Below are 18,269 nucleotides of genomic sequence, written 5' to 3' on the forward strand. Positions count from 1 at the left end.
CTGGGATTTCTTTTTCTTCTTTGAACATGTGCAGCTTCCCCACTTGAAAGAGATTGAATGTGTCTACCCGAAGGTTTTTTAACTGGATTCCATTCAATGACCAAACAACTTTTCCTTTTTCCTCCTTTTATTTTTTTGCAAGTGCGGCAGTTTGATAGTTCCATTGGTACCATCAACCATTCGCCATTTGACATTAGTCATTAGGTGAAAAAACTGGCTGCCTCTCCGGACGTTGGAGACGGATTCCAACCTGCACAGTCTCCACTCCAAACCGGGCGACCTGAGCTCTTCTTAAACCTCACGCCATTTCCCCGAAGCGCCTGTGCGCGATGATCCCGTGATGTGAAGCTAGCGCTAACCCAAAACGCAGTGACGGCACTGCTCTTTTCCATGAAACAGTCTCTCAAGTTATTTAAAGTTCATCATCTTACCGCAGACTCCACCGCTGCTCCCGGGCTGCCGCTGTGATGCTGCAGGGTACCCCCAATGTTCCGGGCAGAAGCAGCACTCAGGCAGTGGGTTCCATCTGGTCTATCAGTGGATTCTTGCTATCACTTTTAAATCTTATTTTCTTTTGCTTCTAGGTCGCAATACTTTCTAGAAACTCTAGTTTGACTTGACACCTCCTACTCGATCTTCCCATGGAAACACTGGGGAGATCGCCAGCTTCAAAGGCAAACTTGGTGGTCCCAGTTCAGTGTTCTTACGATGTATTGTTGACTTGACTTTTCATCTGTTCCTCAGCAGGTAGTAAGACAACCAGCCGCCTGACGTCCCTGTGAAGGATGGTGGCTTGGATCCTTTCTTTTTTCCCATCAGAGATCGGATGCCTGGTTGTTACTTTCAGAACTTTTGTCACAGGAACACTGTAGCTTGGGAAGATCCTGACGTTGACGTCCCTCACCATGCCTTGGCTGTCTGGATTAGTAATTGACGACTCTGCCAAGCTTGAAATGTCCTCTCAGTGCATTTTGGTCGCTTAACCAGACGATGTCATCAACAGTGACGTTTCTCTGTGCAGTATGCCACTTGCTCCTGACAAACAAATTAGGACTAGCGAGTTGGCTCCAGCACCCCCAGAACCTGGTCACCTCTGATTGCATTGCTCAGAGACTTTTGTAGGGGTAGCTGGAAAAGTCAAAGGTTTTGAAATCCCCGCTTTGAGATGCTCGACCGAGTTGAAGAGTTTTGGGTGTGACATACTGAATACAGTCTTCCTGGCTGTGTACCCTGGCATCAGTTGGGCACTCATTGGCAAGGTTGGCTGCTATGTGAAGAGTTGTCTGGAACTCGCTGTAACAGATTCCAGACTCCTTCCCAAGACTCTGGAGTGCTCTCTTCACAATGTGTACAGCGGCTTCTGCAGCACCATTCCTGTGTGGAGAATCAGGAGGATGGATTTTCCACATCCACTCCGTTCCATTTTTTGCCGCGATCTCCTGCAGGGCTGCTTCGTTCAGGCCATCCAAGAACTTGTACAGCTCCTCCAAGACTGGTTTTGTTCCAATGGAATTGGTGCCTGGATCTGACCAGATCTTTCTTGGATGTCCCCTGATTGCTGTGAACCATTGATAGGCCATCAGGAATCCTTCGGTTGATAGGGTGTTTATCAACTCTGCGTGGATGGCTCTGCTCACCATGCAGGAAAAGATCACTCCCCAGACTTTCAATGTTACTCTTTTCTTGATGTCATCGTTTACTTGGTAGGTTCTGAAGAGGTCCACCTTTGTGAACTGGAACAGTGCAGCAGGTTCAGTTCTTTCTGGCGGCAAGTCACCCATTACTTGTTGACATTTCCTTGCTTTTGCCTTCCTGAAGAACATGCAGCCATCGACAACTTTCTGGGCAGTTTTCCTTCCCCTTTTGACCCACACCTTTCTTCTCATCTTCAGCAAGGTTCCGGCCACTCCATCATGACTCTCATTGTGGGCCTCCCGAGTTAACAGTGTGGCCACCCAGGCATCATTGGGCAAGATGGGAACAGCAACTTGATCGTCTTTGAAGATTTGCACTCAGCCACCGTAAACCAACAGCCCAGAGTCTTGGTTTTTGTGGACTACCAGCCTGTCTGTAGTGGTGCTTGGGAAGGTTCGCCCTCTTGTGCTGCTAGAAAAATGCCTTTTAGAGCATCTTCTCATTCCCTTACTGAGATGACTCCTGCCAAAGAAACTGCCTCCCACTTTGGACTGTCCACGGCTTGATTTTGTCCGTGAACTTTTTTACTGCTTTCCAGATCCATGCAACTGTTTTGACTAGTCGGGTTGGAACACTGAACGGCTTGATGTCCACAAGGATTCGGATGGCTGACGCTGCAGGCGGTCTCCATTGTTCTGTTTTCACCTGGTACTGTTTTTCTGCTGGTTCTTGTTTCTTTGCCTTGGCCCTTGTCAAAGCAGCAACAAATGGAGTTTAATGTTGATAAGTACATTTTAGTAGTACTGATCAAAATAGGACATACATGGTAAATGGTAGGGCATTGCAGAATGCAGTAGAACAGAGTGATATAGGAATAATGGTGCATAGTTCACTGAAGGTGGAATCAGGTGGTCGACCAGAGCACGTCCAGCACGTCCTTCCTCTTTGGTTCTCCTCCCGAAAAACCAGAGCACTCGCCCAGGTTCCCAAACATACAAATAGAATAACATAGCTTCCATTGGTTAGTTTCTCCGTTATCTATTACTATAACCCAAATATTTCAGCTACAGAGAACATTACCTCATAGTTAACATTACAAAGAAGCCATTTCATTATTACACTTCAGAGGAGCCATTTTATAATTAGCAGTTAACAAATAACATTACAGTTAATATTACTGAGAACCCTACATTAAGAAACCAGCAAAAACGAACAATCTTGTAACAATAAATGGATGATGGGGTGGTAAATTGGATTAGTACATATGCAGATGATACTAAGATAGGTGGCGTTGTGGATAATGAAATAGGTTTTCAAAGCTTGCAGAGAGATTTAGTCCTGTTAGAAGAGTGGGCTGAAAGATGGCAGATGGAGTTTAATGCTGATAAATGTGAGGTGCTACATTTTGGTAGGACTAATCAAGATAAGACATACATGTTAAATGGTAGGGCATTGAAGAATGCAGTAGAACAGCGGGATCTAGGAATAATAGTGCATAGTTCCCTGAAGGTGGAATCTCATGTGGATAGGGTGGTGAAGAAAGCTTTTGGTATGCTGGCCTTTATAAATCAGAGCATTGAGTATAGGAGTTGGGATGCAATGTTAAAATTGTGTAAGGCGTTGGTAAGGCCAAATTTGGAGTATTGCGTACAGTTCTGGTCACTGAATTATAGGAAGGATGTCAACAAAATTGAGAAAGTACGGAGAAGATTTATTAGAATGTTACCTGAGTTTCAGCACCTGAGCTACAGAGAAAGGTTGAACAAGTTGGGTCTTTATTCTTTGGAGCATAGAAGGTTGAGGGGGGGACTTGATAGAAGTATTTAAAATTATGAGGGGGATAGATAGAGTTGACGTGGATAGGCTTTTTCCATTGAGAGTAGGGGAGATTCAAACGAGGACATGAGTTGAGAGTTAGAGGGCAAAAGTTTAGGGGTAACATAAGGGGGAACTTCTTTACTCAGAGAGTGGTAGCTATGTGGAACGGGCTTCCAGTAGAAGTGGTAGAGGCAGGTTTGATATTGTCATTTAAAGAAAAATTTGATAGGAATATAGACAGGGAATGGAGGGTTATGGGCTGAGTGCAGATCGGTGGGACTAGGTGAGAGTAAGCGTTCGGCACAGTCTAGAAGGGCCGAGATGGCCTGTTTCTGTGCTGTAATTGTTATATGGTTATAAATGCTTTCTTTTGCAACTTGTTGATGCTTTCCCTGGCAGTGGCTGCTAGTTCTTTGGCTGATTTCATTGGTCACTCATTCACTGGCAAACTCAAAAACTTTGGCCCATTTTGCCACTCTGAGTCTCCATCCAGGTCTGGAGGGCTGGCTGCTCTGGTGATTACATCAGCAATATTTTGCGGACTAGGAATCCACCGCCAGTCCTGGATCCCTGTGCTGTTTTGAATCTCTCCAATCCTTTTGCAAAGAATGTTTGATAGCCATAGCTTTCTTGCTGTACTGCACCAAGGACTGTTTGGCTATCAATGAAATGGTACCACCTCCCAACGTGGATTCGGCTGTGCAGCTCAAAGTACTTTCTCAGGCGTGAGGCAAACAGTGCTCCACACATCTCTGCTTTGACAGCATCACCTTTGTGATCCAAGGGAGTTAGTTTGGCTTTAGATTCCACCAGCCTGACGATTAAGCCCTGGTGTGAGTTCCACCTTAGGTACATCAGTGCTCCATAGGCGTGCTTGCTTCCATCAGAGAACGTGATTGCCCAGGGTTCCTCAGTGAAGCATGGGGGAGTCAGTGCCCTGGTGAACTTTACCTAGCCAAGTTGAACGTACTCCTCGAAGAGCTTAATTGCAGCCTCCCTGAGGCCATCTGAGAGTGCAATGTCCTATGTGTCTTTGACTGGACACCTTTCGCCCTTTGCCTCTTGGAACACCCTTCGTAGCAGAATAGCTCCCTTCTGCTTAGCAGGAGTTACCAGGCCAACTGGGTCATACAGCCCTGATATTTGGCTGAGCAGTTCTCTTTGTGTCAGAGGGTTTGGCGTCTCTGGTCTCTGATTTACTCTTGTAGAGGATCTTGGCCAAGTCTCATTTTTTTCTTTCACTTCAAGAAATTGATTGCAATCATGAAATGGAGCTTGTCCTCTTCTACTATGTAGCCCAGGCCAAGTGCCTTGTTGTCATCATTGCGCATTTGGTTTGGCAAGACCGTGGTTTCTGCCTTGGACTTCTCCAGCTTGTCATTGCACTCTTTCCTCCCACCTTGCCCAGAAAAGACCCAAGGTTTGAGCTTGAAACCTCCGGCCTTCAAGATCTGCTCCACATTTACTGTTATGGAATTCAGCTGGTCATGGTTGTTGTGGGATGTGAGAATGTCATCAACATAGCTATCGTGTTGGAGCACCTGCCGCACCTCTTTGAGGTGGGTGAAAGGAGGGAGGTTAGCAGTTTCGCGCATTGCTAGCTGCACAGTGCACCCTGCTGGTTTATCTCCGGTGTTCACTCTTGTGATTGCATTTTCCCCCAGCTCCTCGTCCTCGGAGTCTCGCCAGAGGAATCTATGGAGGTGCACTTCTCGGTCTTCCAACCAAACCAAATTGTACATCTTTTTTATGTCACTCAGACAGGCCCCGTACAGGTGGTCTGCCTGCCTGCCTGCAGAGGTTGCAGGACTTGGCCTCTGTGCAGTCCTTGGTGAGGTGTCCCTCAACCTTGCAGTTTCTGCACACCACAGCCTTACACTGGGCTGCGATGGGCTCCGCCTTACCGCAGTTGCGGCAAACCTTGGGTTGCCCGGCGTAAACCAGGAAGCCCCGGTTCCCTCCTATTGCGAACACTGAGGATGGGTGGATGACACAGCCGCTGGTGTCCATCCTCAGCTTCACCCTGACCTGCCTTTTACTTGTCCATACTCCCAGACTGTCGCTGACGTTCTCACACTTGCCCACGCTCTCCACATATCGTGCTAGGAATGTGAGGATGCCAACGACCGGTACATTGGGGTTGAACATTTGCACCGTAACCATTTTCTCTTGCTGCGTTGCGTCGGCGAAGAGGGGCTGCGCTTTTGGTAGCGACAGCGGTGCCTCACTCCCCTTCTCACAAAAGCAGTCACGTAATTTCTGCCACCCTGCGGCATGCCCGTAGGTGACATTATAGTAACCGGCGAAATCCTGAACGCAGTAAAGATCGTCCACCTTGAAGCCACAGCAATCTAGTAGCACCTTGCAAATGAACGTCTCCCTACTGAAACCGTTGCCTTCTTTCAAATCTCGAACTCTTGGTCGGACAGTGTTTTTGACCCCAGTCTCTCCAGCTTTCTTCCCTGATGCGCTCGTCTCTCCAGCCATCCTCCCCTCCATCGCCGCTGCACGGGGGGAAAGCACCGGATTACAAGCCGCTGTGTTCTGAAAAGAACCCTGGGGATTGCAGTGTTCCGATAAAGAGTGCTTGATCTTAGCTCTTGATACTTTATACTTTATTGTCGCCAAACTATTGATACTAGAACGTACAGTCATCACAGCGATATTTGATTCTGCGCTTCCCGGTCTCTCCCCTGCCAGGTTAGCTCTTGGAAGTTGATTCTTGGTGCTGGATATCACATGTCAGAACGGACAGCCATAAGGAGCAAAAGGCAGAAGATTTATATGACCTGAAGAGAAACCAGAGTATACAAATAGGAAGATACTCCCCTTTCCACAGAGAGGAGCACAGATCTTGGACTGTGTCAGTGGACGACTCCTGTCCTGCAGTTCTGGAGTTGTTGCTGCCAGCTATTGTGTGCACATCAATGTCAGTGAGCTGAAGTTTCATATCAGCAATGGTTACCATGGTGAAATTGAACTGGAAATAAAAGAACAATATTTGAAAGTTTTTCTCTTTGATATTGGACGTTCTAAGATCGTAGATTCAGTCAGTGAAGAGGAATAGAAGGAAGAACTGTCCTCAAAACTACTTTTGTCACTGTCAGTCAGTGGATCCTCAAAACTAGTGTCACTGATAGTTGCTGCTGATGTACTGAACCCTGTTACTTCCCTCCAGCTTTCATTTTTCTTCTAGCTGAACATGGTTCGCAGAGGATAGGAGCCTGTTTCTGACGTTGATGAGTCTTTCTCAGACCAGTCCTCCGAGACATTCTCGTCCTCTGCCAGTTCTTTGGCTAGTACTGCCACACCCAAAGGCATTGTTATTTCATCTCCAGTCTCATTTTCGTCATTCTCCAAAGGATGAATGGCTGTTGGTGGAGTGGTGAAATGTGGTGCAGTACTTAGACCAGGTTGCTCTGAATCTTCTCACAATGACCATTTTTGAGCACAGTGTTTTTTGTGGTCATTTTGGGCATGTGCAGATGATGCAAAGCAGTTTCTCTGAAGAACTATATTTCAAAGTTACATGGATCATCCCAAAGTGTTTCTAAAGCACAAAACCTGCAGATGCAGTGAACTTGAAATAAAAGCAGTACATTTGAAATAGCGAGCTGGTCTAGCCTTGTGTCTCTATATCAGATTTCCCACATCTGCAGTTTTTGGTTTTTGATTTCTTAGGTTATTGATGAGACCTCTTAAACTCAGTACCTTCATAAATGTGGTATCACTAGACCATAAGGCATAGGAGCAGAATTAGGCCATTTGGTCCTTCGAGTCTGCTCTTCTGTTCCATCATGGCTGATTTATTTTCAGTCTCAACTCCGTGATCTTTCTCACCTTCTCTTTATACCCTTTGAAACTGTTACTAATCAAGAAACTGTCAATATTTTCTTTAAATTCACCCAGTGACTTGGCCTTCACAGTTATCCGTGGCAGTGAACTCCAAAGATTCATCACCCCCTAAAGGGACTTCTTTCTATTCTGAGACTCATCATATATCTGAAAAAACTGTTATATTTACATTGACACAATGCCCAATAATGTTTTACAGAAACTTCTTACATGTAAATTAACTCTTAAAGTGCATGAACTCTTAAATTGGAAAAAGCGTATTTACTTCTTGAAAAAATGCACAGTCTTGCTTTTAATTTAAAATTTTGTTTTCAAACTTTGCACCTGTATAGCTTTTATAGATATGTAAAAAGGAAAAGACTGGTAAAGACAAATGTAGGTCCCCTGCAGACAGAAACAGGTGAATTGATTATGGGGAGCAAGGACATGGCAGACCAATTGAATAATTACTTTTTCTGTCTTCACTAAGGAGGGCATAAATAATCTTCCGGAAATAGTAGGGGACAGAGGGTCCAGTGAGATGGAGGAACTGAGGGAAATACATGTTAGTAGGGAAGTGGTGTTGGGTAAATTGAAGGGATTAAAGGCAGATAAATCCCCAGGACCAGATGGTCTGCATCCCAGAGCGCTTAAGGAAGTAGCCCAAGAAATAGTGGATGCATTAGTGATAATTTTTCAAAACTCGTTAGATTCTGGACTAGTTCCTGAGGATTGGAGGGTGGCTAATGTAACCCCACTTTTTAAAAAAGGAGGGAGAGAGAAACCGGGGAATTATAGACCGGTTAGCCTAATGTCGGTGGTGGGGAAACTGCTGGAGTCAGTTATCAAAGATGTGATAACAGCACATTTGGAAAGCGGTGAAATCATCGGACAAAGTCAGCATGGATTTGTGAAAGGAAAATCATGTCTGACGAATCTCATAGAATTTTTTGAGGATTTAACTAGTAGAGTGGATAGGGGAGAACCAGTGGATGTGGTATATTTGGATTTTCAAAAGGCCTTTGACAAGGTCCCACACAGGAGGTTAGTGTGCAAACTTAAAGCACACGGTATTGGGGGTAAGGTATTGATGTGGATAGAGAATTGGTTAGCAGACAGGAAGCAAAGAGTGGGAAAATTTTCAGAATGGCAGGCAGTGACTAGTGGGGTACCGCAAGGCTCAGTGCTGGGATCCCAGTTGTTTACACTATATATTAATGACTTGGATGAGGGAATTAAATGCAGCATCTCCAAGTTTGCAGATGACATGAAGCTGGGCGGCAGTGTTAGCTGTGAGGAGGATGCTAAGAGGATGCAGGGTGACTTGGATAGGTTGGGTGAGTGGGCAAATTCATGGCAGATGCAATTTAATGTGGATAAATGTGAAGTTATCCACTTTGGTGGCAAAAATAGTAAAACAGATTATTATCTGAATGGTGGCCGATTAGGAAAAGGGGAGGTGCAACAAGACCTGGGTGTCATTATACACCAGTCATTGAAAGTGGGCATGCAGGTACAGCAGGAGGTGAAAAAGGCAAATGGTATGCTGGCATTTATAGCGAGAGGATTCGAGTACAGGAGCAGGGAGGTACTACTGCAGTTGTACAAGGCCTTGGTGAGACCACACCTGGAGTATTGTGTGCAGTTTTGGTCCCCTAATCTGAGGAAAGACATCCTTGCCATAGAGGGAGTACAAAGAAGGTTCACCAGATTGATTCCTGGGATGGCAGGACTTTCATATGAAGAAAGACTGGATGAACTGGGCTTGTACTCGTTGGAATTTAGAAGATTGAGGGGGAATCTGATTGAAACGTATAAAATCCTAAAGGGATTGGACAGGCTAGATGCAGGAAGATTGTTCCCGATGTTGGGGAAGTCCAGAACGAGGGGTCACAGTTTGAGGATAAAGGGGAAGCCTTTTAGGACCGAGATTAGGAAAAACTTCTTCACACAGAGAGTGGTGAATCTGTGGAATTCTCTGCCACAGGAAACAGTTGAGGCCAGTTCATTGGCTATATTTAAGAGGGAGTTAGATATGGCCCTTGTGGCTACGGGGGTCGGGGGGTGTGGAGGGAAGGCTGGGGCAGGGTTCTGAGTTGGATGATCAGCCATGATCATAATAAATGGCGTTGCCGGCTCGAAGGGCTGAATAGCCTACTCCTGCACCTATTTTCTATGTTTCTATGAGTGAGATGTACTCACCAAAATTCCAAAGCCAATGATTCCTCCAAGATACCACACTGTGGGTGAAAAGTTCTTTTTGACATACCTTCTGTCAAACAAGCAAGACCAGTACATTCAAACAGAGAATGGCTAATCCAGGAAATATTATAATGAGACATCTTGTCGTCTTCCTGGGCCATGATTGCTCAATAATGTAGGCTACAGAATTTCCACCATGATCTCTGCTGCTTCTCCAGTCATTTGAATGGTTTTATTTCTTTACTGGTGTATTTCACATTTAAAGGAGTGTTATCACAGACCATTTCCTCTTCTCACTACACATCACACAGAACTATTCCAGGGATTGGTGAGCTCCTGTCCTACACCTTATCCTCATGCACTGACTACAAGGAGTGTGGCTGCTATGCCCATGCATAGCACTTCAGGACTGCTTCGTGGTGTGAATTAGAAACAGAAAATGCTGGGAATACTGTGCAGGTCAGGCAGCATCTGTGGAGGTAGAAACAAATTTCAGATCAAATAGCCTTCCGCTGACCTCTGGGCTCCTTAAAATCTGTCTATTCCTATTGAGAGGCTTTATGTCACAGAAGCAAGAAGCACCTTTTCACCTACACACTACCTGTCAAGATCCTATTTCATGTCAGGGCAAGGTGACATTTTACACGCTAAGTATTCGATCCTAAAATCATTACCCTAATTGTTTGGGGCCACAACTAAATTTTGTCCTGAAACAAATCTATCTTTAAAAAAAAAATCTCCTCTTTACTAATTTACGAATAGTTACCCGAAGCCTGCAGCTGCATGTAGTCCATCACTTCCCTCGAGGGTGTGGGGGGTATTTTTAAACTAGATCTATCACAATGGGAATCTGGACTTCTTACTTGGGTATTGGTAACCCATGCCTTCAAATAACAACTTGGAACATTTAGAGTTCCTAATAAAGCTAACCTAGCTAAAGTAGTTAGTGATACCAGTTTGTGGTGTTACAAAGAAAGTTATTCTTTGAACTCAAGTAAAAATAAACCTCTAATTTTCAGGCAACTATCTGCAATTAAAATATTTTTCATCTGGAAAAGTTTGGTGTTGCCCTTGTGGGCCACCCACCTTTATGCAAGGAAAATAATAAAATATTCATCACTCTATTGAATAAAAGTAAAGTGAGTCATGCTGATTAACCTGAATAGGGATATTCCCATTCTTCTTTCACTTTCAGTCGTAGTGCTCAACTTGAAAGGCATGTATGTGTTGGTCATTAAAATGTTTGTAAACAATCCATGTAATCCTAAATCTTAATTATAGACTTATGACCCACAAAGTTAAGTGAGATTGATTTTTAAAACATCACCAAATCTTTCTGGTTCCTCTTAGCTCACATTAATGAACATTCAAAATAGCATTGTTGTGGCTATATCTAAGTTATATCAACCTAGCAAAAAGTTTTCAAAAGCTATGAACAAAATGCAACTCAAGTTACTAGCCTTCAGTTATCAATGTTTTGTAAGTCAATTGGGTTATGTAACACTGATAAGAGCAAAGCAGTAATTTATGTCATCCGGGACGTTGTTGTGTTTAACCCAGGAGGAATAGAACTGTAATACATTCTCATGACTGAATCTAAACTCATGCCATCTGAGCTGATATCTACTGTATATATTTTGGTACTGATACTGATTAATTGTATGTCAAAGTTCCATGAAAAGTTTGTCTTGCCAACTGATAATAAAGATCAAATCATTGCACTTTGCTTCGCTTTGCTTTGCGGTAGTACAAGATAAAATAATAACAAAATGCAGAATAAACTGTAACAGCTATAGAGAAAACGCGGTACAGGTAAATAAACAAGATGCAAGGTTATAACAAGGTAGAGTGTGAGGTGAATATTCCATCTTAGCTGGGAACTATTTAATAGTCTTAGAACAGCAGAGTAGAAGCTGCCCTTGTGCCTGAAGAGAGACAACACAGTATAAAAACAAGAGACACAACAATAAAAATTAAAGCTTAAAGAAAAATTAACAATAAAAAAATAATGTTTTCTGAGAGATCCAGTGTTCTCAAACCTGCCAAATACATTGATGGCAGCAATGGAGTTCTCTCAAAATGGTACCTGAGATCTGTACTGTGCTGCTAGTGTCTAATTATCACTGATCCCCAAAAAGAAGCAGGAAACCTTGGGTGAGCTTACCATGTTTCGTGATCGTGGTGTTCCTGATGGCAAATCAGCAACGAGAAACAAGCTTCAGTATGTCATTGACAGACTAATGTGATCTAGAGTCTGCTCAGAGCAGGTCTGGTCAAAATTAAATAATTTTTAATGTGTACATTTGTAATCTTACCAAAAAATAGATTAAAGGACACAAACTACTTAATCTAACTATAAATGTGCAGAACTCACCCAGCCCTTGAAAAGGGCAGCTTGTCCAAATCCCTGCTTCATCAGGCATTGTGGCCTTTCCTAAATGGAAACAGAGTAGAAGCATCTTCTCTGACAGACATGCCTCACATTCTCGGCAGTAGACTCCTCAGACATGACTCCAGCAAATCTGACGGAAAGAAGAATGCCAACTATAGCCTCTAAAACCACTTGTATTTCTTAATAACAGAAGAGGAATGTGGGCTTCCAGTTCAGAAACTTGCAAGACTGGCATCCGGAATCTCAAGGTCAAAGTGGAGTTTATTGTCATATGCACAAGTACATGTGTGCTCAGATACAATGAGACTTGCAGCAGCATCACAGCACATGGTATCAGATAGGCAGCACTTGAGCAAGAAAAAAAATCAAAAGGTAAGTTACATATAATTTTTACAAGACAAAAAATATTCAGGCTGAACAAATAAAAGAAGCTGATCAGAATCGTCATAAATTTGCTAAACTTCATGACAACTAAGATATTAAAATGACAGTGCAGAATATAGTCTAAAGTATAATTAGCGATTTTGAGATTGGTTAAAGAAACTGATTACAAAGGGGAAGAACTAAGAATGGTCATTGCCCCAGTTGTCAATGCTTTCAGTTTAAATGGGTCATCTATCTTGGGGAGGTGGGATGTGTAGCTGCCTATAAACAATCTCTCTTTTGGATGCCTTCCATACGAATCATTTAATCACATCAGTGTATTGAGGTAGTGAAAGCAACAGCACGATGCAGAGTAAGTTGCTTCCTAATGCCAATATCCTTATTGTTCAATAAAATATCAGCTTCATTTAAACCCTGGGTTTAAATTCTGTCACTACTGCCTAGGCCTAAAGTCAAAACACCATCAATAAAGTCATGAACATTACATACAACCAGCATAGCCACCTTTTGGGGCAGACATTATTCAAGCATATTAGCTGAATCCGTGTAGTAAACCATATATATGTTGTAACCGGGCTAACTGGACAGGCCCCTCTGCTGACTGCTCCTGTGGCTCCTCCCACAGATTCCTGTATAAAGGTGTTTTGCCTTGCCCAGCCCCCTCAGTCCGAGGGCAGACACTCGGCATGGGGGTCGTATTGTACAACGAATAAAAGCCTTTCAGTATTTTACCAAACCTCAGTCTTTTGGAGTTAGTGAAGGTGCTTCAATTTTATTCGCTGTACATTTTAAAGCATGGACACACACTGAAACCAGACAAATTAGACCTCGATCTGCAAATGCCTCTAGCTGGAAACGCTTTTGAACTCCGGCTGGCCTGCTTCGAAGCGTACCTAGAGGAGATTAAAGCGACCAACCCCGTAGCGAAGCGTGGAGTTCTACTCTCCAGGGTCGGTCCACGGGTCTATTCGCTGATCAAAGACCAGCCGAACTACGATGGCGCAATGAACGCACTCAAAGGACAATACCTGCGACTGATAAACAGCGTCTATGCTCGGCACCACTAAGTGACATGGCAACCACGGTCCAGGGAATCAAGTGCTGACTTCATCCAGGCCCTACCGACACTTGTGCGAGCCTGCAATTGCCAGGAGCTAACCGCGCCGCTGCATACAGAGCCCCTAGTGAGAGACGCCTTCATCACTGGGACCAGGTCAGTGTATTTGCGCCAGCGGCTGTTGGAAAAAGCCGATCTTACCTTAAGTTCGGCGATCGAGCTGGCAAGTACGCTGGAGACGGCTCTGCACAACTCTGAGGCTCTCCAGGCACGTGATCCCCCAATGGCCTCGTGGGTGCTGCAGACCCCGCAACCCGACAGTGAATCGACCTCAGCTGCCGCCAGCCGCAAGTCCGCGAAGTGCTACTTCTGCGGACTAGAGAAGCACCCCCGGAAACGCTGCGCGGCCCGACAATCTACCTGCTCCAGCTGTGGAAAGAAGGGCCACTCCACCAAGGTCTGTAAGTCCAAACCGTGAGCGGGATCGAGCAGCGTCGCGTGTGAGGTGGGGGTCGCCATCTTCCCTGCACGCCGCCACCACGTGTGAGACATGGGGGTGGCCATCTTTCCTGCACGCCACCACCACGTACGAGACATGGGGGCGGCCATCTTGGCGCCACCTCCCACCGCCCACGACCAACGGGTGCTCACGGGGCACCCCACCACGCCGGACCAAGACAGCAACTCAACCCTGGCCTCCGTGACCCTCAACCAAAGCGCTCCCCACCAGCTCGCAAGGTCAATGATGGACATCCTGGTGGAGGGGCAAAGGACAAGCTGCCTGTTTGACACAGGCAGCACGGAGAGTTTTATCCACCCGGCCACGGTGCAGCATTGTGGACTCATGATACGGCTGGTAAGTCAGAGGGTCGCCATGGCTTCCAGGTCGCATACAACAGACATCCGGGGCAGGGGGGTTGTGTAGCGACACTAGTGGTTCAGGGCACAGAATATCGAGACTTTACGTTACTGGTCACCCTCAACTGTGTGCCCCTGTGCTATTGGGCTCGACTTCCAGAGCCACCTGAAAAGCGTGACAATGAAGTATGATGGGCCCCTCCCACCAATAACTGTTGTAAATCCCCAGTTTTGTAGAGATATGTCACATACCCCACTACTGACCACACACACACACACCGACCCGCATATCCCACCCAACACCATGCCAACTGCCGCACTACCGACGCTACTTGCGGCCTCTCCACCCTCAGGATCCCTCCCCCACCGCTGTTCGCCAACCTGACCCCCGACTGTAAACCTGTGGCAACTAAAAGCAGGAGGTACAGCGGGGGGGAGACAGAGCCTTCATTAAGTCAGAGGTGCAGCGGCTGCTCAGGGAGGGGGTCATTGAGGCAAACACAAGTCCTTGGAGGGAGCAGGTGGTCGTTGTTCAGAACGGGGAGAAGAATAGGATGGTCGTGGACTATAGCCAGACCATCAATGAGTTCACGGAGCTCGACGCGTACCCTCTACCCCGCATCGCGGATATGGTCAATCAGATAGCACAGTACAAGGTGTATCGACCATAGACCTAAAATCCGCTTATCATCAGCTCCCCATCTGCTGGGAGGACCGCCCTTACACTGCCTTCTAGGCGGACGGCAGGCTTTATCAATTCCTGCGCGTCCCCTTCTGTGTAACAAATGGTGTATCTGTCTTCCAGAGGGCAATGGACTGGATGGTGGACCAGTGCCAACTGAAGGCCACGTTCCCATATCTGGATAACATCACCATCTGCGGTCACGACCGGCAGGATCACGACAACAACCTCCAAAAATTTCTCCAAGCGGCCAAAGCTTTCAATCTCACCTATAACAAGGACAAGTGTGTATTCGGGACCACCGGACTTGCTATACTTGGGTGTGTCGTGGAGAATGGAGTCATTGGCCCTGACCCTGACCGTATGTTGGAACTCCCTCTTCTCAACACCCTCAGAGCCCTCAAAAGGTGCCTGGGCTTCTTTTCAATGGGTCTCTAACTATGCAGACAAGGCCCGCCCCCTGGTAAAGTCCACCACATTCCCCTCTCAGCCGAGGCCCGCGCGGCCTTCAGCCGCATAAAAGGGGACATTGCCAAAGCAGCAATGCATGTGGTGGATGAGGCCATTTCCCTCCAAGTAGAGAGGGACACCTCTGACTTTGCGCTGGCTGCTACCCTCAACCAGGCGGGAAGACCAGTGGCGTTCTTCTCCCATACCCTTCAAGGCCCTGAAATTCGGCACTCCGCAGTGGAGAAAGAGGCCCAGGCCATAGTGGAAGCTATTAGGCACTGGAGGCACTATCTTGCCGGCAAAAGGTTCACCCTGATAACTGACCAACGCTCAGTCGCATTCATGCTTAATAATCAACAGCGGAGCAAAATCAAAAATGATAAAACTCTGAGCTGGAGAATCGAACTCTCCACCTACAACTATGACATCATGTACAGGCCTGGGAAGATCAACGAGCCCTCCGATGCCCTATCCCGGGGAACATGCGCCAGTGCGCAGATCGACCGGCTATGTGCCCTACATGTAGACCTTTGCCACCCGGGAGTCACCCGGCTTTTCCACTTTGTGAAAGCCCGGAACCTGCCTTAATCCTGTGAGGAGATCAGGACGATGACCAGGGTCTGCCAAGTCTGCGCAGAGTGCAAACCGCACTTCTACCGACCCGAAAAGGCACCACTCATCAAGGTCACCCGCCCCTTTGAGCGACTGAGTGTTGACTTTAAGGGCCCCCTTCCCTCCACCGACTGCAACGTGTACTTTCTTAACGTTATCGACAAGTACTCGCAGTTCCCCTTCACCATCCCCTGCCCCGACACCACTACCACGTCAGTTATAAAAGCCCTGCGCAAGCTCTTCACTCTGTTCGGATACCCATGCTATATCCACAGTGACAGAGGGTCCTCGTTTATGAGTGACGAGCTGTGCCAATATCTACTAGCTAGGGGACCACGAGCTATAATCCCCAGGGGAATGGACAGGTGGAGAAGGAGAATGGCACAGTGTGGAAAGCCACACTCTTAGCCCTCAGGTCAAAGGGACTGCCGGTCTCCCGCTGGCAGGAGGTCCTTCTCGAGGCACTCCACTCCATCCGCTCCCTGTTATGCACGGCCACCAATGCCACCCCTCATGAGCGGCTCTTTTCTTTTCCAAGAAAGTCAACCACTGGGACCACCCTACCAACTTGGCTGACGTCCCCAGGGCCAGTGCTGCTCCGGAAATATGCGAGGAGTCGAGAGGGTTCACTTACTTCATGCGAACCCCCAGTATGCCTATGTTGTTTTACCTGATGGGCGGGAGGACACGGTCTCCATCCACGACCTGGCGCCCGCAGGAGCACCGGCCCCTACCCTGAACACTCCGTGGTGACTATTGACCCCGTACCCACGAGACACCGCCCACTCCAAACCCTACACAGACACCACACGACACTCCTGTACCGGGTGCGACGCACACGCATGAGGGATTACCGACACCTAACGTGCTGACACCTCAAGTCAGGCCGGAGCCAGCACAACCGCCGTCACCGATGCAATCACCGCTGGTGCTACGTAGATCACAGCGACGGACTCGACCGCCAGATAGACTTGACCTGTAAATATACTTGTTTTAAATATTGTCAGTCACTTCACCCCGTGGGACACATTTTAAAAAAAGGAGGGGTGAATGTGGTAAACCATATATATGTTGTAACTGGGTTAACTGTCTGGACACACCCCTCTGCTGACTGACCCTGTGGCTCCTCCCACAGATTCCTGTATAAAGGTGTTTCGCCTTGCCCCTCCCCCTCAGTCCAGGGGCAGACACTCACCGTGGAGGTCATATTGTACAGTGAATAAAAGCCTTTCAGTATTTTACCAAACCTCAGTCTTTTGGAGTTATTGAAGGTGCTTCAATCCGCAACAAAAAATAATACCCTTACACCTTGCAAATCTCTTTCTCAACCCAGAATTGGAAACCTCCCTCCTTTTACCAGAGTGTCAGCCCAAACACACTAACAATTCACTCTTAACTGCCTCACTGGAGTGATTCATGTAACCTAGCCTCAAGGCATAATGTAACATATAACCATATAACAATTACAGCCAGAAACAGGCGATCTTGGACCTTCTAGTCGGTGCCGAAATCTTACTCTCACATAGTCCCACCGACCTGCACTCAGCCCATAACCCTCCATTCCTTTCCTGTCCATATAGCTAGTCCAATTTAACTTTAAATGACAACATCGAACCTGCCTCAACTACTTCTGCTGGAAGCTCGTTCCACACAGCTGCCACTCTCTGACCAAAGAAGTTCCCCCTCATGTTACCCCTAAACTTTTGCCCTTTAACTCTCAACTCATGTCCTCTTGTTTGAATCTCCCCAACTCTCAATGGAAAAAGCCTATCCACGTCAACTCTATCTATCCCCCTCATAATTTTAAACACCTCTATCAATTCCCCCCTCAACCTCCTACGCTCTGTAACTTAGGTGATGAAACCCTGGTTATATTCTAGTAAATCTTCTCTGTACTGTCTATTTTGTTGACATCTTTCCTATAATTTGGTGACCAAAACTGTACACAATACTCCAAATTTGGCCTTACCAATGCCTTATACAATCTTAACATTACATCGCAACTCCTATACTCAATGTTCTGATTTATAAAGGCCAGCATACCAAAAGTTTTCTTCACCACCCTATCCACATGAGATTCCACCTTCAGGGAACTATGCACCATTATTCCTAGATCCCTCCCTGAGAAGCTCAGAAAAAATTCCTGATACAGGTAATGGTAAATCTAAAAAAACTGACGAAGCTTCTGAAGAGCCAGCTTGGGTTAACAGATTAGAGAGTCAAATGAGCTCTATTGTCGCTGAATTAACTCAACTAAAAGAAAATCTTCTTCCTTTGGAGGGAAAAATTGATTCTTTGAGCTCGAATCTTAAAGAAGTAACCCGTAATGCAGCTGACATTTCTTC

The 18,269-nt window shown here is 46.2% G+C and overlaps 2 protein-coding genes across 2 annotated transcripts in view; both read right to left on the reverse strand.

The window, feature by feature from the left end:
- Positions 1-18,269, reverse strand: part of LOC134338069 (centrosomal protein of 72 kDa-like) — a 155,502-nt gene that overhangs the window by 87,475 nt on the left and 49,758 nt on the right. The window lies entirely within an intron of this gene.
- Positions 16-13,168, reverse strand: LOC134338104 (uncharacterized). The gene is made up of 2 exons (XM_063033644.1): positions 11,864-13,168; positions 16-2,383 (listed from the first exon to the last, which is right to left on the reverse strand). Exon 2 carries the CDS (start codon positions 1,884-1,886, stop codon positions 1,107-1,109), a length of 780 nt encoding a protein of 259 aa, XP_062889714.1. The 5' UTR covers positions 1,887-2,383; positions 11,864-13,168; the 3' UTR covers positions 16-1,106.

This window comes from Mobula hypostoma, chromosome 26 (assembly GCF_963921235.1).
Source record: "Mobula hypostoma chromosome 26, sMobHyp1.1, whole genome shotgun sequence".
Lineage (NCBI taxonomy): Eukaryota > Metazoa > Chordata > Chondrichthyes > Myliobatiformes > Myliobatidae > Mobula > Mobula hypostoma.

Excerpts from the sequence above, each read along its gene's own strand:
- LOC134338104 (XM_063033644.1), bottom strand. The coding sequence starts at position 1,886 with ATGAGAAGAAAGGTGTGGGTCAAAAGGGGAAGGAAAACTGCCCAGAAA.